Source organism: Lithobates pipiens, unplaced genomic scaffold (genome assembly GCF_037356315.1).
Source record: "Lithobates pipiens isolate NorthernLeopardFrog02 unplaced genomic scaffold, aLitPip1_a1.2 Scaffold_23, whole genome shotgun sequence".
Taxonomy (NCBI): Eukaryota; Metazoa; Chordata; class Amphibia; order Anura; family Ranidae; genus Lithobates; species Lithobates pipiens.
This window is the reverse complement of record NW_027507785.1, coordinates 19,465,948-19,491,714: the sequence shown is the minus strand read 5'-3', so window position 1 is coordinate 19,491,714 and position 25,767 is coordinate 19,465,948. Positions and strand designations below refer to the sequence as shown.

The window sequence follows — 25,767 nt, the reverse complement described above, 5'->3', positions numbered from 1 at the left end:
AACCCACAGGCGAGCAGGTGACACGGGATCCCCCAGGCCGTGGAATCTAAGAGTCAGCCGGTGTTCTGCCAGGGACCTTCTCAGGAAGGTTTGGACTTAGCTGCGTGCTGACCCCAGGTTCACCCTGCTCGCTAGGGAAGTACCAGAAGACACTGTAGACAAGGATGGTTGGATGGATGAAGCAAGGAAAGCCAGATAGTGAGCCAAGGTTAGGGCGGGCTGCAGACAACGTAATCAGACCAAGCCGGGTCGGTACACAGAAGATCAGTTCACGAGAAGTCAGGTAAAACAGGTTACACAGGGGAGCTTCAGAAACAAATGTTGCTCAAGCAATGGTAGCTAGTTAGGAAGGGATTTAAATAGAGAAGCACATGAGGGGCTGGACAGAAAGTAGCAGGAAGTAAACATATATCAGGCAACAGGTGAAGGGCGTTGACACCCATAGCTGCAGAGTGCACAGAGCTGAACACCTGACAGTGGACAGCAGATGCCAGCCGACCCACTGCAGTAAAGGTGAGACACAGATCAGCTCTGCAGCTGATCTGTGACACCTCCTGCTGATGATCCCTCTAGTGATGCATCCTAGAATTCTATTCGCTTTTCCGACTGCCTGGCCACACTGTTTGCTCATCTTGCAATAATCCGAAATAAACACCCCCAAATCTTTTTCTTCTGTAGTGCTGGCTAACACTGTACCCCCAATATTGTACTCTCTCAGGGGATTCTTTTCCCTAGGTGCATTATTTTACATTTAGAAAAATAGAACTGCAGTCTCCACTGCTTTGACCAATCTTCCAGCAATGTCAGATCATGTTCAAATTATGTTCCATGTTACAGACACCTCCAGGGATATTAACCCTATTACACACATTTGTGTCATCAGCAAAAAGACAAACATTTAGTTATATCACTTACATATATCCTAGCTTGTAAAAACTTTTGTATTAGATCATTATGTGGAACTGTATCAAATGCCTTTGTCTGAAATAGTCTGAAATGATCTGCCCTCAGTAAAGCCTTTGGGTCCAGCAAGCTACGGTATGTATTTTTAGGTGATCATTGATCCTGCTTTTCAGAAGTAATTCCATTAACTTGACTACAATTGACGTTAAACTCAATGGCCTGTAATTGCCAGCTTCTACCTTGCTGCCCTTCTTGTGGATTGGTACACTATTAGCTGTCTGCCAATCATGGGGAACTTATCCTGTTAGAAGAGATTGATTAAACAGATCTGTTAACCACTTCAATACAGGGCACTTTCGCCCCCTTCCTTCCCAGCCCAATTTTCAGCTTTCATCGCTCTAGCGCTTTCAGTGACAATTGCGCGGTCATGCTACGCTGTACCCAAATTAAATTTTTATCATTTTGTTTGCACAAATAGAGATTTATTTTGGTGGTATTTATTCACGACTTTTTTATTTTTTGCGATATAAGCGCAAAAAAGCGGAAATTTGGAAAAAAAACAATATTTTCTTTTTTCTATTTTAAAAGAAATCCAATAAAATCAAATTTTGTCATAAATTTAAGCCAAAATGTATTCTGCTACATGTTTTTGGTAAAAAAAATTCCGTTAAGTGTATAATAATTGGTTTGTGTGATCACGGACATATGTACGCAAATGATCATGTACATATGTGTGCAGGTGATCACGTACGTATGTGTGCACATAATCATTGGGACAAGTGATTTTAGTGGGACATATGTGGGGGACATGTTTTTATTATTAGGGACATGTGTTTTTATTTTTTGGGGACATGTATGTTTTGGGGACATGTGTGTTATGGGGACATATGTGGGGACTGTGTTTACACTGTGTGGTGTGTTGTGTGTTTACACTAGACTGAAGATCAGTGAGTAAAAAGCTGTAAAAACAGCTCATACTCACTGATCATCAGCCGGCTGCAGCAATCTGCTCTCCTCTCCTCAGCGATGACTTCTGTGTGAGGAGAGGAGGAGCCGATTGCCTAGCAACCGGCTGTTTGTTTACATCACATGACGGCCGTGATTGGACACGGCCGTCATGTGATCAGGAGGGCCAATCACAGAGCCCTCCTGCCGATCTGAGATGCGCCGTGTCCCGGTGACACGGGCGCATCGGGATCGCGCCGCTGTGCGGGCACGCGCGCGCGCGATCCCGCTCCTCCTGATGGACGTTCCTGAACGTCCTATCAGGAGTAGACGGCTCCCACCCGGCCGTATATGTGCATTGGCCGGGTGGGAAGTGGTTAAAGGTCCAATAACTATATCTCGAGGTTCTCTTAGAACTCAGGGATGAATGCCATCAGGGCCTATTGCTTTATTAAGCTCTAATCGAGCCAGTTCCTCTTCTACCTCTGTCTCCAGAAATCTTAGAAATGAACCGTCATTACTAGAACCAATATGATTCTCCAACTTATTATCCTTAGTGCAATTTGTTTCTGAGAACTCTGAACAGAAGTAATTAGTTAAATGGTTTGCTACATCCTGGTCTCCCTCAACATATGTATTGTGCCCAGTTTTCATTTTAATGATCCTATTGTATTTTTTTCCTTTTATCACTAATGTACCTAAAAAATGTTTTATCTCCTTTCTTAATAGATTTGCAATTTCCTCTTCTTTCTGTGCTTTGGCAGCAATGATAATGTGTTTGGCCTCCTTTTGTCTATTTTTATTCTCCTCTCTGTCAGATACACCTCCTGTATCCTTGAATCTTCTATTTGCTATTTTTTCCGCTTTACAGTACTCTTTAGTGAACCATATTGTTCTTTTTTCTTTTGATTATTGTTACTAACTAGCCTGCCATACAATCCAGTTGCCTCCATGATAGTAGACTTTAATAGTGCCCACTGATTACTTACGCCTGTGATTTTACTCCAACCTTTCAGTTCATTTTTTAGAATTGTCCCCATTTCAGCAAAATGGGTCCTTTTAAAATGTAAAACTTTTGTTTTTGTATATAATTTTTCAGTTCTTGATTTAATATCAAACCAAAGACATTGGTGATCACTAGAACCCAAATTCTCTCCCACCTCAACATCAGACAGTCGATCCCCATTTGTCAGTACTAAGTCTAGAATATGGTCACCTCGGCTTTGGCTTTTTGCTAACTGTTTTAGGGAAACCCCATTCAGTGATTCCATTACATCCCTGCTCCTGCTTATAATAGCAGTTTGAGAATTTCCGTTAATGTCAGGCATGTTGAAGTCACCCATAATCAAAACCTCTCCCTTAATTGCCATTTGAGTTATCTCATCAATCAACAAGTTATATATTAAATTGTATATTTTATTGAAAGATTTCAAAATTACATAGAAAAATATAACATCAAACAATTGTCAGTGTCGATGATGTAACAAACCCAAGAAAAAGGAAAAGCGAAGATATCAAAAGGTCAAACAAAATCGGGTCACAATTGCACCAGGTGTACTAATTTACCCTGAGACGTTGGTGAGGATCAGGGGGAAATAGCAGCAAAAAATAAAATAAAGTAAAAAGGGGGTGGGGGGGAGTGGGGAGAAACCCAATGTGTGGGCATGTCAAATGTATGAACATTCCACATCATAGGAATAGCTAATCTTTGGATCTGGAATGCCTGGGGCTCTCAAAGTGCCTATACCAGACCGAGGCATCTCGGGGGGATCCCACGCGGAGGGGGGGGGGGATGGCAAGAGGGTACCCAGGGGATCCCTATGAGGAATATAGGCAGTGACAGAGGATGTATTCCAGCCACACGCCTGTTCAAGCGGGGGGGGGGTGTATTGCCAGAGGGGGTTAGAGGGAACCCTGGGTTGAGAGTTGAGTGGTCCCATAGGTCCCAAACCCTGGAGAACCTTGGTAGTGTGTCATTAATAGTAGCGGTAAGGTGCTCCATTCTGCGAATCTGTTCCAGGGCTTGTAATACCTGTGGAAGCGCGGGCGGAGATTGTGATAGCCATTGCAGAGGTATGGCTCGTTTCGTCGCCAAAATAATAAAACCCATTCGTTTCTGGGAATTTGCGGACATATCGGGAAAGGGTAAACCTAAAAGTGGATTGGAGTTAAAGGGATGTTAGTGTCAAAAAGGTTTTGTAAATATGTATGAATAGAGGACCAGAAAGGTCAAATGAGGGGACATTCCCAAAAAATGTGGAAAAGGGAGCCAATATTATCTCGGCATCTCCAGCACAGTGGGTAGACCCCAGGATCATATTTATGCAGGATCTCCGGGGGTTCTGTACCAAAACATTAAAATCTTGTATATTGTCTCCCTATGATCCACGCATCGTGAAGGTTTGGAAGCAACTTCCCATATTTTCTGCCATTGGGGAATGGGAATGATCTGTTTAATGATCTGGGACCACTTGTGCATATAGGAGTGACTTATGGCTGGGAGAGAGGGTGGGATCAATCAACAAGTTATAATCTTCAGTCTGTCCTGGGAGCCTGTATACTCACCAATTCTAAGGAAAGGAAAGATCCCTCCCTGGTTCCCTGGTTGGAAGGCAGACCCAGAGGGTTTCGAGTATTTAATTTTTTTTTTAATTAATGTTAGCTAATTTGCTATTAATTTGCTGTTTTTGACATATATGGCAACTCCACCTCCCCTCTTCCCTACTCTGTTGTTCCTCTATATTGTGTACCCTGGTACAGTAATTTCCCAGTCATTTGAACCCTTGAACCTAGTCTCTGTAATTGCAACAATGTCCAAGTTGTCCCTAGACGTAAGCGATGTCAGCTCACAAAGCTTGTTGCCTAAACAATGAGCATGCTTTATTTTTACCACCAGAAACATCAACTGAAGTGACCACCCCTCCAGCCCAGTCCTTAGCAACACAAACTCTCACATTTGTTTTAACCTTCCAGGGAGAGAAATGATCCTCAATAATTACATCTCTGTCCCAATTTCTCAGTTTAAATGCACGCAGTGGCGTAACTAGAACCTTCAGGGCCCCGATGCAAAAAACCATGAAGGGCCCCCCTGAACCCCAGCCAGGGCCCTTCCCTCCGAGTCCGGCGGTGGAACTCCAGGGCATGGTCACAGGTATGACATTTGTGAGCCGTGTAGTTCCACCACTGGCATCAGTATTTTTTTTTTATTTTTTTTTATTTTTAGGTGCCCCATTGGGGGACTGTCCCTAGGCAGGATGGGGTCCCCGTCCCCAGAAGAGATTAGGTCCATTTCTCCAGGGCAGATTAAGTTACTGCCCCCAGATGAGAAGGGGTCCCAGTCCCCAGGGGAGGTGGGGGTCCCTGTCCCCACGTGAGAAGGGGTCCCTGTCCCCAGGGGGAGATGGAGGGGGTATGTAATGGTGTGTGGGGGATGGGATCCTCTCACTCACCATAACCAAGCTGCAGGCCGCGCACTCATCCATGTTGGCCTGGGCTCCATCCAGAATGCTGGAAGGGCGATCAGCATATCTCCCAGAAAGACCTTTCATCATCTGTGTATGACGGGGGAGGAGGGGGGCTGGCAGAAAAGCCTGCAGTGTCCTCCGGGGAGCCGACTCTCATAGGGCTGCACTGCATCTGTGTGCTTAAAGTTTGTTTACCCGGGAGAAGTATGCAGTGCAGTGTGGGCCGGACTCGGGGGGGGGGGGGGTGGCGGGACTCTGGCTGGGGAGGACAGACATCGGACTGAGCGGCAATGCATGGAGCAGGAGAGGGGTACTCTGAAGAGCCAGCCGAGGACACAGGTCATGCGGGGAATGCACAACTAAAGAGCAGCCATTGCGATAGCCGAGCATGGAGCTCTGCTAGTCACCCTCCACCTCCAGCCGCACGTGTGCATGATGCGCTGGTACTCCTAGCTGCCTATGCTGCTGCCGGCCATATGTAGAGGGGACTGCATGGGCCCCCTGCATCAAAGGGCTCAGTTGCGGTCACGACTGCTGCACCCCCTATAGTTACGCCCCTGAATGCACGTCCAAAAACTCTCAAATTCCATACTAAGAAGCTCAGTGCCCTTGTGTAAGGGATGCAGACCATCTCTCTTGTACAGCTCAATGCCAGACCACCTGATAGCATCATCACGAACATAACCAAAATCTTCAGCTTTGCACCAATCCTTTAACCAAAACATTGAACTCGCAATACCATACACTTGCAATACAAAGTACAGGTAAGACCTCTGGAAATGTAACTGTACACCTTAACTGTTGAAGATCCTGGCCCAAATTCTGGTAATCCTTCTGCACAGAATGCACATCATTCTGGGACAAGTCATTTTTGCCAAGGCGCAAAAAAACATCAACAATACACTCTTCACTAGCTTTTTTGATAATTCTTAAAATGTGTCTTTTATCTCTCCTAACAGTAGCACCAGGCAAATACCTAACTTGCTTTGACACTTCCACATGATTGCCTAAAGCAGGAGTCTTGAACTGGTGACCCTCCAGCTGTTGTAAAACTACAAGTCCCATGAGGCATTGCAAGGCTGACAGTTAAGAGTAAGACTCCCAAAGGCAGAGGCATGATGGGACTTGTAGTTTCGCAACAACTGGAGGGCCGCCAGTTTGAGACCCCTGGCCTAAAGCAACAATTCTTACAACCAAATCACCATCACCAACAAGAAGATGACCTCCTTTTAGGAGCCTTATCCACAACACTTGCCTGGTTTGCAACCTCAGATAAAACAGTTACTTTTGGGATTTAATTTTTTTTCTCAAGACCATTCCTGTGCAGAGAAGGGTTGTCAATCTCACAAGTAGCTATGTTTGCAGTCTTTGTATCTGCTTCTAGCTCAGAAAGAACACTATAGGAGTTATGCAGTATCACACCAAAAGCTACATATTTATGGTCCACAGGCTTTACTCTTCCAGACCCAACAGTTGTCCACACTGCCCTTCTTCTGTGCAGTCTTTGAGGAAGAGGTGGCTTTTTGCAGGAAAGATCAACAGAAAAAATTGACTCAGACTGCAGGGCACAGAGCATTATCAGCATTTTTCTTCTTTCTGCAGGATGCCAAAAACAGTTTGACCGATAAGTTTCGTCAGGCAAATTTTCAGTGCACCACCACTAAGTGTAAGGCCGCGTACACACGCGGGGACTGTTCGCTCAACTTTGTTCGTCAAACAGTTTGAGCAGACAGTCCGCTTAAAATTAGCATGGATGGACTTGGCCACACACGACGAACGAACAGTCCGCTGAAACCGTGCGCGATGGCGTGAACGGCACGTACGACGGGACTAGAAAACGACGTCCTATACACTGCAATGCAACCTTCGGCGTGTAAATCCTTTCTGAGCATGCGCGGAACTTAGTTTGACGAACAAGCCTACACACGAGGGGACTGTCCGCTCAAACAAAGTTTCAGCGGACAGTTTTTCGGAAATTCCGAAAAACTTTGTTCAGCAGACTGTTCGCTGAAACTGTCCGCTGAAGCCCACACACGAGCGGACTGTCCGCCGAAACACTGTTCAGCGGACAAAGTTGAGCGAACAGTCCCCGCGTGTGTACGCGGCCTTAGTATTCCAGATTGAAAACCGAAGAGAGGCTGTGCTATATTTCGAAAGGAACCTACCTGTGTAACATAAGGGCTATAGATATTTGCCAGCGTCATGGGTTTCCCCTGAAGAGACCCTTAAAGATGTAGCGTCCATCAGTGTCGGACAGGGTATCAATTGTCTGCCATTTCAGTTTTTTAGAGATTAGTATTGAGACACCTTTTGTTCTGGAGGAGGCATTAGTGGCATGGAAAAGTTTTTTTTAAGTCAACAGCTAAAAACACTGTAGCTGCTGACTTTTAATAAGGATACTTACCTGTCTAGGGAACCCACAATGTCGCCCCCCCCCCCCCCCCGAGACTGATCCATCCATCATCACGGGGGCAGGCGCCGCCATTGTAACTAAGGGAAGCCGGCAGTGGAGCCTTCAGGCTTCACTGCTAGTTTCCTACTGAGCATGCACACTTTCTGAATCGCCCTGTTATCTTCTGGGGGACACACAGGTCCCAGAAGGCAGTGGGGGGGAGGGGCAGAGGCAGAAGAGGAAATGATGTACCTTGGCTAGGCTGGAATGGAAGTTCACATTTTTACTGCATAAAAGGTAAGAAAAAAAATGTATGTCCAAAAATGAGGGGTGGAGGGGTGGTCTTTAGTTTAAGACCCAGTAGTAAAGTTGGGTGTAACTTCGTAACTTCTTATCTCTGGTCAAGCCTCTGACTGATATGACCAGAAAAGACGGTAACCCACAGAGTTGGTCTCCAGAGTCCATTAAGACCATTCAGAGTCTCAAGGCTGTCTTTGTTCTGTTCCTGTGCTGGCACATCCTGATCCTACGTTACCTTTTATCCTTGAGTTTGAGTGCTTCTGAGACACCCTGGAGTTGGCGCCCTTCTGTCTCAACGTCCTACCTCTGAGAGCGCTATGCATGCTTGTGGCTACTTTTCCAAGAAATTGTCCCCTACGGAGTGCAATTACGAGATTGGTGACAGAGAGCTGTTAGCGATCATTTTAGCCCTGAAAGAATGGATACATCTCCTCGAAGGTACCACTGTGTTTGTTCTCATTCCTTCTGACCATAAGAATCTCACATTCTTGTCTGAGGCTAAACGCCTTTCTCCCACAAGGGCACAATGGGCTCTTTTCTTGTCTAGTCTCAATTACATTGTCTCATTCTTACCCGGTACGCTTTGTCATGACAATTTTTCCTCCACTTCCAAGATGGAGTCAGTTCCGGTTCCTGTGATTCCTCCTGATCGTATTCTAGCTACGGTTCGCACCAGTCTCACTTCTCCTTTGGGTGACAAAATTCTTGTTGCTCAGGTCCATGCTCCTCCTGAGAAATCTTGTGGCCGTTGCTTTGTCCCAGAGAGTCTCTGTATGCCATGCTCCAGACTTACCATTCTTCCAAGGCTGCTGGCTACCCTGGGAAGAATCAACTCTTTTGGGTCATTTCCCAACAATTCTGGTGGCCTAGTCTACGTGCTGATGTAAGCGCCTTCGTAGCTGCCTGTTCCAGGTCTGCTCAGAGTAAGACTCCACGACACCCTCCAGTGGGCCTCCTACAACCCATACCCAATGTAGAGAGGCCCTCGACCCACCTTTCTATGGATTTCATTGTGGAGTTACCCAACTCCCAGGACAACACAGTTATCCTTATGGTGGTTGACCAGTTCTCGAAAATGTCCCATTGTATTTCACCTAAGAAGTTGCCCACTTCTAAACAACTGTCTTCCATTTTTGCTCAGGAGATCTTTCGCTTACATGGGCTACTCAAGGTGATTGTCTCAGATAGGGATAGTCAGTTTGTGTCACAGTTCTGGCAAGCCTTTTGTGAACAGTTGGGAATTCAGCTTGCTTTCTCCTCTGCGTATCACCCGCAGTGTAATGGGGTCGCAAAACAAGCCAATCAGTCCTTGGAGCAATTCCTAATTGCTATATTTCTGACCATCATAACAACTGGTCAGGTCTCTTACCATGGGCGGAGTTTGCTCACAATAGTGCCTTGAATTCTGCTTCCCAATTGTCCCCGTTTATGGCGAACTATGGTTTGCAACCTTCTATGTTGCCTGACTCATTTGTTCTGCAGAGTATTCCTGCGTTAGAGGAGCATCTCCTTGGTCTTTGTTCCACTTGGGCAGGAGGCTTTGCAACATGCTAATGATAGGTACAGACTCTATGCTGACTGCAGAGGCCTGCCTGCGCCTTCCTACTAGGTTGGGGACAGGGTCTGGTTGTCATCTTGCAACCTCCGATTTCGTGCTCCCTCTCTGAAGTTCGCACCTCAGTTTATTGGGCCTTTCCGTATTCTTCACAGGATTAACCTAGTGGCTTACGCATTAGACCTTCCTTCTAATATGCATATCTCAAATGTATTTCATGTCTCCTTTTTAAAACCTTTGATCTGTAACCTCGTTACCACCTCGGTGCCTCGTTCTCACCCTGTACAGGATGAGAACCATGAGGAGTATGAAGTACAGTCCATTGTTGACTCCCGTAGGTTCCGTGGGCGAATACAGTACCTGGTGCAGTGGAAAGGGTACGGTCCAGAGGAACACTCTTGGATCTCATCCTCGGACGTACAGTGGTGTGAAAAAGTGTTTGCCCCCTTCCTCATTTCCTGTTCCTTTGCATGTTTGTCACACTTAAGTGTTTCGGAACATCAAACCAATTTAAACAATAGTCAAGGACAGCACAAGTAAACACAAAATGCAATTTGTAAATGAAGGTGTTTATTATTAAAGGTGAAAAAAAATCCAAACCACCATGACCCTGTGTGAAAAAGTGATTGCCCCCTAAACCTAATAACTGGTTGGGCCACCCTTAGCAGCAACAACTGCAACCAAGCGTTTGCGATAACGTGCAATAAAGCTTTTACAGCGTCCTGGAGGAATTTTGGCCCACTCATCTTTGCAGAATTGTCCTAATTCAGTTACATTAGAGGGTTTTCGAGCATGAACGGCCTTTTTAAGGTCATACCACAACATCTCAATAGGATTCAGGTCAGGACTTTGGCTAGGCCACTCCAAAGTCTTCATTTTGTTTTTCTTCAGCCATTCGGTGGTGGACTTGCTGGTGTGTTTAGGATCATTGTCCTGCTGCAGAACCCAAGTTCGTTTCAGCTTGAGTACACGAACAGATGGTCGGACATTCTCCTTCAGGATCTCTTGGTAGACAGCAGAATTCATAGTTCCTTTTATCACAGCAAGTCTTCCAGGTCCTGAAGCAGCAAAACAGCCCCAGACCATCACACTACCACCACCATATTTTACTGTTGGTATAATGTTCTTTTTCTGAAATGCAGTGTTCCTTCTACGCCAGATATACTTGGACACACACCTTCCAAAGAGTTCCACTTTTGTCTCATCGGTCCACAGAATGTTGTCCCAAAAGTCTTGGGGATCATCAAGATGTGTTGTGGAGAAATTGAGACGAGCTTTGATGTTCTTTTTGCTCAGCAGTGGTTTTCTCCTTGGAACTCTGCCATGCAGGCCATTTTTGCCCAGTCTTTTCCTGATGGTGGAGGCATGAACGCTGACCTTAACTGAGACAAGTGAGGCCTGCAGTTCCTTGGACGTTGTTGTGGGGTCTTTTGTGACCTCTTGGATGAGTCGTCGCTGCGCTCTTGGGGTAATTTTGGGCGGCCGGCCACTCCTGGGAAGGTTCACCACTGTTCCATGTCTTCGCCATTTGTGGATAATGGCTCTCACTGTGGTTCGCTGGATTCCCAAAGCTTTGGAAATGGCTTTATAACCCTTTCCAGACTGATAGATCTCAATTACTTTCTTTCTCAATTGTTCCTGAATTTCTTTGGGTCTCGGCATGATGTGTAGCTTTTAAGGATCTTCTGGTGGACCTTACTGTGTCAAGCAGCTCCTATTTAAGTGATGCCTTGATTGTGAACAGGTGTGGCAATAATCAGGCCTGGGTGTGGCTAGAGAAATTGAACTCAGGTGTGGACAACCACAGTTATAGTATGTTTTAACAAGGGGGGCAATCACTTTTTCACACAGGGCCATGATGGTTTGGATTTTTTTTCACCTTTAATAATAAACACCTTCATTTACAAATTGCATTTTGTGTTTACTTGTGTTGTCCTTGACTATTGTTTAAATTGGTTTGATGTTCCGAAACACTTAAGTGGGACAAACATGCAAAGGAACAGGAAATGAGGAAGGGGGCAAACACTTTTTCACACCACTGTACATGCCCCTGTCCTCCTTCGTGATTTCCATTAGCGTCTTCCCCTCAAGCCTGGTGGTCCTCCGAGGGGGAGGGATCATTGAGGGGGTACTGTCAGGGCTGGGCTCAGCCCTTCCTTCTCAAAGCTGTCCGCTCAGCTGTCGGCTAATTGCCAGCTCCTATCTCTCCACAGTGACTCACCTGTGGTAATGAATAAGCGCACCTGTTGTTAGTGTGTGAAACGCGTTTACCATTTGAACTGTCTGTAACACTTGGGATGTTTGTTATTAAGGCCGGGTTCACACCGCTGCGATGCGGGAACACCGCAAATCCGCGGCGTTTTCCCGCATCGCACACCTCCCGCCGGCAGTTCACACTGCCCTATGCGAACGGCTGGGAGTGTCAATGATATGTTAATGACACCCCCAGATTCGTCCGCATATCGCAGTGCGATCTGCCGACTCGCACAGGAATCAGATCGCATGGTGTGAACACCCATGCGATCCGATTCTGTTGCGGACCAAAAAAAGGGTCCCGTGCGAGTTTGCTGCGGGTGCGATGCGAATTCAGCCATACTATCTGTATGGCTGAACTTGCATCGCTACGGAAATCAGATGTGATTTGCAGTGCGAATCACATCCGGATCTCCCCCCGCAGCAGTGTGAACCCAGCCTAAATAAGAATTTTGATGGATATTGGAGTGCAGCCATTTCTTCAGTGATGACTCACCTGTTGATGATAGCCTGCTCATCAGTCCTGCCTACTTAAGCAGTCCAGCCCAGATGATCTCTGCCTTTGCCTTGGTCACATCTCTAGAGACGCTCTCCTGTGTTCCTGGTAAAGACTTGCTTGGCTGACATTCCTTCTGGCTCCAGATCCTGCTTGCTGTTCGACTACACTCCTCTCTGGCTACCTGATGTTTTGACTTGTCTGACTATCTGTTCTGGTTCCTGAACTCTGGCTATATTTTGACTATGTTTACTCTGTGTACCTTTTTTTTATTATTATTAAACAAGTGTGATTTAACTATACTTCTGTCTCAGTCTGATTCATGGTTTCTGACAGCATGGGGACATGGATGGATGGTAGAGTTTGCTTTGAATTTTAAAAATGAATTAAATAGTGTTTTTGGTTTGTGGTGCTCAGATGCATTGAAGAACCGCTATAAGCTTCCCAATCGCTCCTCTGGAGATTTTTGTTGTATAATTCTTACTGGGTATCTGTCTCTTTATAATGAGGATAGGCTACAACTTCCTGTCTCAGGTAAAAAGGCATGGCAGACAAACCTGGACACCTCCTTGTGACATAAAGGACAGCGCTTGAGACTTTTGAGCCATTTCCAGGGCGGTGGTCCTTCCCCAAGTGTGGGAGACGTGGATCAAAAGAAGTTCTGCCCGTTTCTCATCACTACGATAACATTCAGAGAACACTCCTGTTCAGAAAGAGAAAGGGGTGGATGGAATGATTGCCTAGCTTTTTTAAAAACATAGTTAGAAGTTAGTGAAAAACAAGTTTATAGCTGAAGTTTGGGTATGACAATTTTGACATAGTTACAGCGGTCTGGCTTGGACCAATGTACAGTGCCATAACTGTGGGATTCCCAATGGAAATTGGAAATCACTGTAGCAGGTACCGCTACTAAAGTGATTTCCACTATCTACCAGGATCTGTGTCAAGCAGAGCCGCTGATAGGGGGGAACCCCTGTCCCCCTGTAAGGGGCCCGAACACCCAGGGGGCCCACACAAGGAGGGGGATTAGTGATGGACAACAATTGCAGAACTCTTCCTCCAGCAGCTGAAAGCTGGTCTCTCCCCCTCTCCTTGCTGCCAGCTTTCATCTGCGGAGAAAAAGAAAGTCGTCCCTCACTAATCCCCCCAGCACTGGCTCTTATATTAGCTCTGGTCCTGAGTTTGTTATCTCTGTAACTATTTCTCTCCCTCTGTCTCTTTGATCCCAGAGCTCCAACTGCCCAGGATGTATATTGTTTTTATATCTCATCTTCATTTTTCTTTATTAACTCAGTTTTTTTCTTTTAGATTTAGCAGGAATTATGTGAGTTATGTTGCATTTGTGTCTGCTAATGATTGTATGGTATTGTTAGCAAAATATTTTCTTAAAGAGGCCCTGTCAGGTAGTCTGTACGGGGCTCTGTGATTTCTATCGGCAGCACTGGTGCCAAGCGGCTAAGCCAAATGTAACTATGTCAGAATTGCCATACCTTAAATTCAGCTTTAATAATGATCTGCTCTTATTCACCTGTACTTGGATAATCTCATAAAACCTTTAGATGCTGTACCAAACACCCTAAAGTTTCTAAAGTATTTCTAAATTATTTATACATACACTATATTACCAAAAGTATTTGGACACCTGCCTTTACACGCACATGAACTTAACTGTCATCCCAGTCTTAGTCCGTAGGGTTCAATATTGAGTTGGCCAAACCTTTGTGGCTATAACAGCTTCATCTCTTCTGGAAAGGCCGTCCGCAAGGTTTAGGAGTGTGTTATTAAGGAAATTCTAAATTCTGTATACAATTGTATTATATTTTGTATGTTTGCTCACTGCACTCATTGTGCACATATCCTAAGTAGAACTAACCTGCCTATGTTATGCCACTTGTAACTATACAAGTACAATTTTAATATTAACCCCCTGGCGGTATTCCCGAGTCTGGCTCGGGGTGAAAATTCAGTACCATTAGTGGTAACTCCGAGCCAGATTCGGGACCGCAATGCTGGATCCAGGATGAGTTTACTTACCTTGTCCTCTGGATCCAGCGATGTCTTTTCGCAGTGCGAGCGGCTCGTCCTCCGCTCGATTCATCACATCACCGGGCTCCGTTCTCTACGAGCATTGCGACGCACGGGGAAGGAGAACGGCACCAAATTCAAAAAGTAAAATATACACATTACATACAGTATAATGTAATCTTAAAGATTACATTGCTGTATGTAATTATTACACATCCCCTTTTACCCTAGTGGTTTCTCCAGTGTCCTGCATGCAGTTTTATATTATAAAAACTGTTCTTTATGCCTGGAAACTGGAGATTGTCTATAGCAACCAAAACTGTCCCTTTACATCAAAAATGGTTTTAGACCAACTAGAAAACAGCAATAATAAATTAGAATCACTCGCAGAATTGAGCGATAGTGATTTGTGGGGAGATCTGTCATCAAATACTGAAAAGTAATGACAGTGACAATTCTGCAAATTTCAGTGTTGCTGATTTTATTACTTTATTGAATAATTTGTATTATTATTATATTATTATTTGGTATAATTATTTATTATATTATAATTTCTGATTACATTTTTAAAAATTTATCATACCCAGGATGTCTGCTAGACTCTTGCTTGTGTAGCGGTCAGAGGTATAGGAGACCGCAATGCAGGTTTCAAGTACGGGACAGCAGACAAGGAGGCTGAAACAAAGACCGGCTTTATTAAACAGTAAGATATAATGGCCGGAGGAGGAGGATAACAGTATTAACAATTCACAGTAGTTTACAGTAAGGCTAACTGGAATGTGGTACACAAAATGGCTTTCCCGCCAACACATGCACAGTGATACAGGCTACCCTCTTCTAATATGTCCTGCCTAATTCCCGCTTATCGGGACACGTTTCTACAACGTACTATCTCAGTAGGGACTGTACTATTCCCTATCACAATCCAGCACCGGTGCTCACTCACAGTTCGTTAGACAGCTGGAGGGTCCCTTGTCTTGGCCTCCTTCATGAGGCAGGTGAAGTCCAGTTCCTAGTGCTGCAGCTTGCCCGTCTGGGACGGATGGATGAACACAGATGCGGCCCAAAATCACCACAGCTCTCTCTCTCTGCCCGAGGTGCCCGATCTTTAGCTGGATACTGCGACTCTTTATCCACACAAAGTCTCCCTCTCCTCAGGGCAGACTTGACTTTTCCTCAGCTCCGCACAGGAATTCCTCAGCTGCCCACACACTCCTCACAGTTCTCTCTCACTGCCACTTCCTGTTTCCTCTCCTCTGAAGGGTGGGCAGCAACAGTGACATCTTGTGGCTAAACTGGAAATAGCAGGCTGTATATATTATAGATGGAACACAGTGCAATATAGTTCAGTAATCCTAGGGGCTGACCCCTACATGCCTCCCCGCTTAAAGGTGGCCGTCCTCGGCCTTGCTATATAGTCCATGGGGAAGAAAAGGGTTAAATCAATCTTTAACGGCAGCACAACATTGTTCATAATACATACAGTTAGACCAAATAAACTGATCAGCATTGTACCTGTTTGGTGGAACCCCTGCAGTAGACCTACTAGATCTCCGAAGGTCTTGTCTTTCTGTTAGGACTTGTCCTTCCTCCCTTGGAGCTGGTACTGGTTCTATAACAGGGGCTTCATCACGTGCAGAGTCAGGAACAATCCACCAGTCTTCAATATTATTCCCATCGGAAATGACAAATTCTGAGGAAGGGGCAGGGAGTGGTGTCCTCTGTGCAGGTATCCGATCTTCTGACCGACATGGCCGTAGCATATTCCTATGTAGAACCCTTGAAGCCGACTCCCCATTCTCAACACGAACTTCGTAAACTGGACCATTGGGATACACTCTCTTGATCACTTTGTACGGCTGTACCTCCCAACGCTCACTCAACTTGCCTCTGGGCCGTTTCTCTCGAACCAGCACCCGGTCTCCAGGTTGCAACGGAATCTCTTGGATGGGAGGACGGTCAGTATAAGTCTTTTCTTGCAATCTCTGGCCTACTAACCGGCAGATGGTCTGGAGTCGCTTGCGGTGTTCTTTCACCCATGAGGTGGTTGATCGCTCTATCACATCTTCTGGCTGTTCCAAATTCAATTCGACAATTTCTCGTCCGGCTCTACCGAACAGTAGCATGTATGGGGTATAGCCGGTGGTAGTGTGGACACGATTATTGTAGGCCCAGACTAATTCAGGCAGATAGTCTGGCCAGTGTGTCTTTTTGTCCTCCTCTAAGGTCCTCAGCATCTGAAGCAAAGTCCGATTAAAGCGCTCACAGGCCCCATTCCCTTGGGGATGATATGGAGTTGTCCTGGATTTTCCAATGCCATACAGTCGGTGTAACTCCTCCATCACTTTCCCTTGAAAGCATGCTCCTTGATCTGAGTGAATCCGTTTCGGGCATCCATAGACCCGGATGAAATCTTGACAGATGGCCCGAGCTGCAGACTCAGCCGTCTGGTCCCGAGTTGGAGTGACCACTGCAAACTTGGAGAAGTGGTCAATCATGACCAGGCAGTATTGTGGGCCTCTGGCTGACTGTCCCACGAGGAGATAATCTATCAGCAATACCTCCAGCGGTTCCTTGGTCTGTATGGGCTGTATGGGTGCCCTCTGCTCTGTGCTTTTAGTAAGCTCACACACTCTACACTGTCGGCAGACTTCTTCAACTACGACCTCCAGTCGTGGACAATACACATAACGCTGCAGCCACTGGTAAGTTTTGACTGGCCCGAAATGAGCTCCAAATTCATGAGCTTCCCTGGCTATCTCTAGTGCCAGACTCCTTGGTATGACAACCTGCCATCTTGCCTCCAGATCGGCAGGCTGCTGCCACTTGCGGTATAGAACAGCTCCATGAACCTCTAGTCTGTCCCATTGATGTAGAATTGACTTCATCTCAGCATCAAGATCAGCCCTTTCCTCTCTGTCTGGTTTTCTTTGCCGAGCCACCCAACCTTTTATCTGTCGCAGTCCAATGTCTTCATCTTGTATTCGCCCCCATTCCTCATTAGTTCTTGCTAATGCCTTAGGCAGGGACCGGGCCTCCCCGCTTGTCTGTGCTGCGACTGCTGGAGGTGTAAACTTGCGGAAGTCTGGAATTTCATCCTCTTCCTTTTGTTCATCAAGCTCTCCCAATGGAGTTTCAAAAGTAACCCTCGACAGACCATCAGCATTGGTATTCTCTGTAGCAGAGCGATAGCGAATTGAGAAGTCATACTTTGCAAGGCGAGCTGCCCAACGTTGCTCCAGGGCTCCCAGTCTAGCAGTATCCAGATGGGCCAGGGGATTGTTATCAGTCCGTACAAAGATTTTAGCCCCTGTAAGGTAACCGGCAAACTTCTCTGTCATGGCCCACACCAGGGCAAGGAGCTCTAGCCGGAAGGAACTATAGTTATGAGGGTTTCGCTCCGTATCCCGCAGGGACCTACTGGCATAGGCAATCACTCTTTCGTGTCCGTCCTGCATCTGTGACAACACTGCCCCGAGTCCGTAGAGACTACCGTCAGTAAATAAGAAGAATGGTTTGTCAAAATCAGCATAAGCCAAGATGGGGGCCGATGTCAGAGCCTCTTTCAAGGTCAGGAAGGCCTCCTCTTGCTTCTGTCCCCAGGGAACACTTTGACTCTTGGATTGCCCAGCAGTTCCTCTCAAAATCTCATTCAGAGGGCCCGCTATCTTTGCATAGTCTTTGATGAACCGCCGGTAGTAACCAGTCAGACCAAGGAAGGCCTTCAACTCACGCAGCGTTCTAGGCTCCGGCCATTGTTGAATGGCAGCCACTTTATTTTGGGATGGCAGCACCCCGTCTTTGGACACCGTATGGCCTAAGTACTCGATCTCCTTCTTGAAGAGATGACACTTCTTTGGCTTTATCTTCAGGCCATGGGCCCGCAGTCGCTCAAGTACCTGTCCTAATCGGGCCAAGTGTTCTTCAAAAGTAGCAGAGTACACTATAATATCATCCAAGTATATCAGGGTAGCTTCAAAATTTAGATCTCCCAGACATTTTTCCATCAGCCTCTGAAAGGTTCCTGGGGCATTAGACAGCCCAAATGGCATCCTATTAAATTCAAACAGACCCATGGGAAGTATGAATGCTGTCTTTTCCTTGTCTTGTTCAGCCACCGGTACCTGCCAGTATCCACTTGCTAAATCCAAGGTGGAGAAGTATTTAGCCCGCCCTAGGGCTGTTAGGGACTCTTCGATGCGAGGCAGAGGATATGAGTCCCGCACTGTGCACGCATTCAATCTCCGGTAATCCACACAAAATCGAATGGTGCCATCCTTCTTCTTGACAAGCACCACTGGGGCTGCCCAGGGACTTTGACTACCCCGAACCACTCCTGAATCGATCATCTGTTTCAGCAATGTCTTCACCTCTTGATACAACTTGGGTGGAATCTGTCGATATCTCTCTCGGCTTGGGGGAGTGTCCCCCGTCGGTATCTCATGTGTGATAGCATCTGTGCAACCAAAGTCATTGGCATTGCGGGCAAACGCAGCTTGATTCTCCCACAGCATGGTTTCAACTGCTCGTAAATGATCCGGACTTAGAGCTTTCACATCTATCTCCATTTGTTCCAAGATGACTGTCCCATTCCATTCTGGGGTCGGTGCCTCTGCAGGCTTTGCAGTAACTGCCAAGGTCCAAGCAGAATTGCCTATCGGAGCTAGAGTCACTTCTCCCTGACTCAGCACTTCTCCCCGATGTAGGTACACGCGAGCCAGTTCCACTCCTGGCACCAGAGAGACTTCCCGTTGTCCAACGTTTACAGCTCTTATGGGTACTCGTCCATTTTGGACTACTGCCAGTGTCCGGGCCACTAGGACATCCTGACCTAACTCTCCCAGGCCTGCAGGCTCAATGATCACCTCCATACCTTCAAGGTTGCGGGAGGTTCCCACGGGCAAAGTCAGTATAGTCTCCCGATCAGGAGGGAGGGTAAGGGTAGCCCTTCCCGGCACTCGAATATTTCCTACAGACTGATGTACTGGGACACTCTTCTGTGTCCCACAAAACCGGATTAACCGTTGAAATGCCTTTTGCGTTGGTTTGTGTGGAGTGGCATTCTTCCAATAGCCCGGCCCCCTTTTAGTGAACATAATTTGATCCAACTCTCGCAGGATATTCATGCCCATTATCACCGGTACATCTTCTTTGAAGGTTTCAGGGACCAGCAGGATACCTTTTTTTCCAACTTCCTGTCCACACAGCCGTACATTCATCCATACGACACCTGTGACAGGGATTTGTTGCTGGTTAGCTGCTGTGACCCGGATCAATGTCCCCTGTTCTGGCTTGGCCAGTGCTTGAAAGTAACGGTTGAAATATGACTCAGGCATGGTCGTTACCTGTGATCCGGTGTCCACTAAACAGTTGACTGGAATGCCTTCAAACTCGGCTCTTATGGTGGGACATCCTGCAACCAGGTGTTCGGAGCTGTGCTGAGTGGCCTGACACTCTACCTCCCCCGCAGTGCGCCTCATTACTGCGGGGGCCTGAAGTTTAACGCCGGCTCTGGGCGTCTAGGCAGGTCCCTCTGGCATTCTCTAGCGAAGTGTCCTTTTTCTCCACACCGCCAGCACTGAGCCTCTCTGCGTTGTTCTCTCTGTCTGTGTGCGGGAGGCGCCCGTAGGCCTGGACTGGCCGAGCTCACTGGAGGATATTGAGGGACTCGGTAGGTGGGAATACGTGGGTAAGGATGCTCTGGTGCAGGAACCATCGAGGCAGTCTGATAAGGTTGTTGTTGCCCCAGATATGCAACCTCAGGGGGGTAGCTCAAATCCATCCGTCTCTCTATTTGCGTCAACTTCTCATGCATGAGACCCAGGGAGCTTTGTAGGTCCTGCACCACTCTAACCAGGACCTCTTCATTCTTCGCAACCCCGAGGGAGGCGGTCTGGGTCCGTATCACTCCAGAGGCATAAATTTCTTCTTTACTTCGCTCCACGGCCTCAGCCAATATTTGCCGAAAATTCAGTGTAGGGTCCACTCTGACTCGTTCCCGTAGGGCTTGTCTCAGGTGAGAGCTGTAGAGTCCCAGGATCAATTGTTCCCTCAGTATCCGGTCTGCGGATCCCATGGCGGTTATCCCGTCTGCCTCTTTTTTCTGTATCTCAGCCAGTACTTCCTGTAGAGCCGTTGCATATTGTGAGACCCCTTCATTTTCCTGCTGTACCCGGTAGAAGAACTTTGCCCGGAGGTGGCCCGCACTAGCTGTTTCACCGTATATTTCTTCTAGAAAGCGCACAATCTCTTTCAAGGTACTGCGCGTAGCTTCCGGTTGTAAGCAAACAGTTTTCCGCGCTTCACCCTCCAGGGCAGCCAAAGCAATTTCCACCTGTAGCTCTGGGCTGACATTGTAAATTCTAGCAACGCTCTGTAATCTCGTCACCCAGTCTGACAGTGACATGTTCTGGCCATCAAATTTTGGCAACAAGTTAAAAAGCATGCCCATAGGGAGGGTCCTTGTAGGGGTTCCACCATTACCTAAGGCATTCACATCAACATCAGGTACGTTGCCTTCAGCCGCCTCCATCTCTGTAACCGTACCCTGCTCGCAGCGCCACTTGTAGCGGTCAGAGGTATAGGAGACCGCAATGCAGGTTTCAAGTACGGGACAGCAGACAAGGAGGCTGAAACAAAGACCGGCTTTATTAAACAGTAAGATATAATGGCCGGAGGAGGAGGATAACAGTATTAACAATTCACAGTAGTTTACAGTAAGGCTAACTGGAATGTGGTACACAAAATGGCTTTCCCGCCAACACATGCACAGTGATACAGGCTACCCTCTTCTAATATGTCCTGCCTAATTCCCGCTTATCGGGACACGTTTCTACAACGTACTATCTCAGTAGGGACTGTACTATTCCCTATCACAATCCAGCACCGGTGCTCACTCACAGTTCGTTAGACAGCTGGAGGGTCCCTTGTCTTGGCCTCCTTCATGAGGCAGGTGAAGTCCAGTTCCTAGTGCTGCAGCTTGCCCGTCTGGGACGGATGGATGAACACAGATGCGGCCCAAAATCACCACAGCTCTCTCTCTCTGCCCGAGGTGCCCGATCTTTAGCTGGATACTGCGACTCTTTATCCACACAAAGTCTCCCTCTCCTCAGGGCAGACTTGACTTTTCCTCAGCTCCGCACAGGAATTCCTCAGCTGCCCACACACTCCTCACAGTTCTCTCTCACTGCCACTTCCTGTTTCCTCTCCTCTGAAGGGTGGGCAGCAACAGTGACATCTTGTGGCTAAACTGGAAATAGCAGGCTGTATATATTATAGATGGAACACAGTGCAATATAGTTCAGTAATCCTAGGGGCTGACCCCTACACTTGGACAGATTTAAGTGAGTTATTCTTAAGAATTACAGGACTACAATATAAAACACCAAATTTCCATGCAAAATAAGGGTGCCGCTTTCAGCACCTAAAATCTGAAATAATCATACCGCCAGGGAGGTTAATGTGATACCTACATAATCATATGTATAAAAACCTTCCATTGCGTCAAATAAAATAAAAGTTATTTTGTAAAGATGCTTAGTGTATCTTTTGTGACTGTTCCCTACTCCAGTAGTTATTATTAATGTGAAACCACTAATTAATATGAGGATAGGAGTTGCCTATCTATAAAATTTCTAGAACAGTGTCTATGGGAATGTTTGACCATTCTTCCAGAAGTGCATTTGTGAGGTCAGGCACTGATATTGGATGAGGAGGCCTGGCTCGCAGTCCCCACTCTAATTCATCCCAAAGGTGTTCTATCGGGTTGAGGTTAGGACTCACTCACTCATCCATGTCTTTCTGGACCTTGCCTTGTGCACGGGTCCAAATTATTATTAGAAGGGGGATTATGGTGTGGGGTTGTTTTTCAGGGGTTGGGCTTAGTTTCAGTGAAGGGAACTCTTAAGGTGTCACCATACCAAGACATACCGAGACATTTTGGACAATTTTGTGCTCCCAACTTTGTGGGAGTAGTTTGGGGATGGCACCTTCCTGTTGCAACATGACTGCAAACCAGTGCACAAAGCAAGGTCCATAAAGACATGGATGTGCAAGTTTGGGGTGGAAGAACTTGACTGGCCTGTAGTCTCTTCTTTAATTCCCAAAGGTGTTCTATCAGGTTGATGTCAGGCCAGTCAAGTTCCTCCACCCCAAACTTGCACATCCATGTCTTTATGGACCTTGCTTTGTGCACTGGTTTGCAGTCATGTTGGAACAGGAAGGGGCCATCCCCAAACTGTTTCCACAAAGTTGGGAGCATGAAATTGTCCAAAATGTCTTGGTACGCTGACACCTTAAGAGTTCCCTTCACTATAACTAAGGGGCTAAGCCTGTCATGGACGTACGGCTCTTAGACCTGTAACAGGGCTCAGGCGCATCCCAGTCAACAGGCTTCCAGCAGTGAACAGATGTGCGCCAATGCGCATGCGCGTGCACCGAACGCGGAGATTGTGCATGCGCGCACAGCAATGCCGTCATGGCGCCCAGTGGCCTTTAAAAGGAGCTCCCACTATTCAGCTCTTGCTGTCTGATCTGCAGCTTTTCCTGTGTTCTGTTCCTGAATCAGCACCTGATCTCATTCTGACCCGGCTCTCTGACCTCGCTGCTGTCTCCAGTCCTGACCTTTTGGCATTCCTTGACCCTGCTCTACTTACCTGCCTGCCTGATCTTCCGTTGCCAGAACCAGCCTGAACTCTGACATCCCTTACCTGTCGATTCTGCCTGAACTGATCCACTGTGTATGATCTGGCTTGTCTGACTCCGCTTCTGCCTGCCGTGTGCACCCACGTGCTCTTGTTGCTTCCTGGTGCACCTGCCTCCAGCTTACCTGCCTCCAGCTGACCTGCATCCAGCTGACCTGCATTCTCAGCACTCCAGCTTCTTCCAGTGATCATCATCTCCAGTTCCAGAGAACTCAGCAGGCACTCTTACCTCACTGTGCTCCTATGATCACTGTCCTAAACTCCAGTGACCCGGGAACCTGGGCTGTACGAGAGGTCTCACTCTGCAAGTCAGGCTCACTACCAAGGTACATGTCAAAGCCCAACCCCTGAAAAACAACCACACACTATAATCCCCCTTCCAACCAATAATTTGGACCAGTGCACAAAGCAAGGTCCATAAAGACATGGATGAGCGAGTTTGGGGTGGAGGAACTTGATTGGCCTGAATGGAGTCATGACATCAACCTGATAAAACATCTTTGGCATGAATTAGAGCGGTGACTGCGAGCCAGGCCTTCTAGTCCAACATCAGTGCCTGACCTCACTAATGCACTTCTGGGAGAATGGTCAAACATTCCCATAGACACAATGTTCTAAACCTCGTGGCAGCCTTTCCAGAAGAGTTGAAGTTGTTATAGCTGCAAAGGGTGGGCCAACTCAATATTGAACCCTACAGACTAAGACTGGGATGCCATTAAAGTTCATGTGCGTGTAAAGGCAGGCGTCCCAATACTTTTGGTAATACATCAGTGCTAATTATTACCAATCAAATAAAAAACATGGTCAAAACAAATGTCTTTTATACCAAATAATATACAGTAAATAAATAAATAAATAATAATATACAATTCAATTTACTTCTTATTCCATGCATCAACTCTGTGCCTCACACAACATGCTGTGTTTTTCAGTTTCCGCCTCTACGTTCACTCCAGCAAACGGTCATTTTAAAAAGCTGTAATCCTTAGGTTGCATTCACGCTTTTGCGTAGCAGGAACCATGGGCGTAGCATAAGGGGTTGCAGGGGTCACAATCGCCACCCCGCCCCTAGCTCCAGGGGATCCCTGCAGCCTCTTTGTCATATTATCATATCCTCCACAAAATCCATCTCTGATCTGCCCTAGGGCCCCACAGCCACACTCCAGTTCTGGGCTTCTACTTTGCCTTTCACAGTCCACACCCCTCTGTTCCCATTGGCTGGGGAGAAACTGTGAGCCATTTCCTGAATGGAGAGGAGTATGGGGTGAGAACAGCCCAGGATGGGGGAATGTCTGTGCTGTGTGCTGGCAACATGGAATGGTAACCGAGCTCAGCGAGGCAAGAGGAGGAGAGTGCCGTCCTGTAGCCACGATGGGACCGATGTCACTGGTGAGGTAAGACACTGCTCAGTGTCTCCTAGTCACCAGCTGGGATTCTTTGTACCCCAGACCCGGGGATGTCTACTTACCCCACTCTGTGAACTCAAAAACTCTTAAGCCACTTTGAGTATCTTGGCGTGCGGTGGATGTATTTGCATGCATGTTGGAAGTAGTGGGGGCCCAGGTGAACTTTTGCATCGGGGCCCACAAGCTTCAAGCTACACCTGATGATTTTGGTTGAGCACTTTGCATGTAATTAGGCGTGTACCCCTTTGAATAACTTCAGACAAGGCTCAGAACGGATAGTGTAACTTTACTGAATAAATTCACCAGCTCAATATGAATATGAAAGTCTTTTCCCTAATCCTAACTTTAATAGTGTAGTGGCCCAGGCATACTTCCGTGAGGTTAGAGTCCATTATGGCATTGCCCATGATTTTGGATGTCTTCCGAAAATTTTGGTTCCTTCAGTAGCACCAAACGATTGCCCGGTGCTCACTGGACCCATCGAAACCTGCAACTTGGAACTCGTGGACCACACCCATCACCCTTTTTATATCACAGGTGGGCTGGCTAGAACCAAAAGCCCGGGAACTAAGCTAGAAACATTTAACCCTTTCCCCAGCCTGGGACAGCTGCTTGTTCACTAGACTATACACGTTTCAAAAGCGCGGCACATGTTCTGCCGCAATTTGGGATTGCAGGCAGAGTCGCATCGGTTCTGCCTTCAGTTCCATAATCACGAGAAGTGAACAGGGGCCTTTAGCATTTATCTTACCTGCAGCTCGTTCCTCATAAAGGTCGGCAAGTGCTGTCATCTCCTCGATTTCCTTAGAGTCTTCCTCCTCCTTAGAGAGAGCCTTTAGGATCTTGGTGCAGGCCAGGGCTCCAGCTACACTATCCTGGGTCTGTCAGGAAGAGAAAATAACTATCAAACCACAGCATGACGCCCATGACACCAGATCTGCAAGTAATTGTTTTTAAACTTTAGGGATAATGTTTGCCACATACAATTAAATAAATGTATTTTTTTTGGACTCCTAGTGAAGTAGACACAGAATGATATTATAGGAGGTGCACTTCAGGGCTGGATTAAGAGCATTATGGGCCTGGTGCTGAGGATTTTTGTGGGCCTTAAGGGCCGTGCATCAACGTGCAACCTGAGGTGAAAGTGAAAGGGTGCAGCGGGACAGGCCCAATGCTATGGAAGTCCCAGGCTTCAATAAGAGCCCTGCATCAGCGTGTGTGGTGTGCCCTGAGGTGAGGATGAAGTGCACAGGTGTGCAGACCTAACATAACACTACAGAAGCTAAATACCTGGCTTTCATTAGGACTGCCCGTGGTGCTTGTTAT

The 25,767-nt window shown here is 46.9% G+C and overlaps 1 protein-coding gene across 2 annotated transcripts in view; it reads right to left on the bottom strand.

Moving 5' to 3' along the window:
* LOC143927234 (transient receptor potential cation channel subfamily M member 2-like) overlaps positions 1-25,767 on the bottom strand; it is a 219,172-nt gene that overhangs the window by 95,585 nt on the left and 97,820 nt on the right. For both annotated transcript variants that reach the window (XM_077451231.1, XM_077451230.1), the window contains exons 14-15: positions 25,193-25,322; positions 12,866-13,011 (exon numbers count right to left, since the gene is read on the bottom strand). In XM_077451231.1, coding sequence (XP_077307357.1) covers positions 12,866-13,011; positions 25,193-25,322 — 276 coding nt within the window. The remainder of the gene's footprint in view (positions 1-12,865; positions 13,012-25,192; positions 25,323-25,767) is intronic.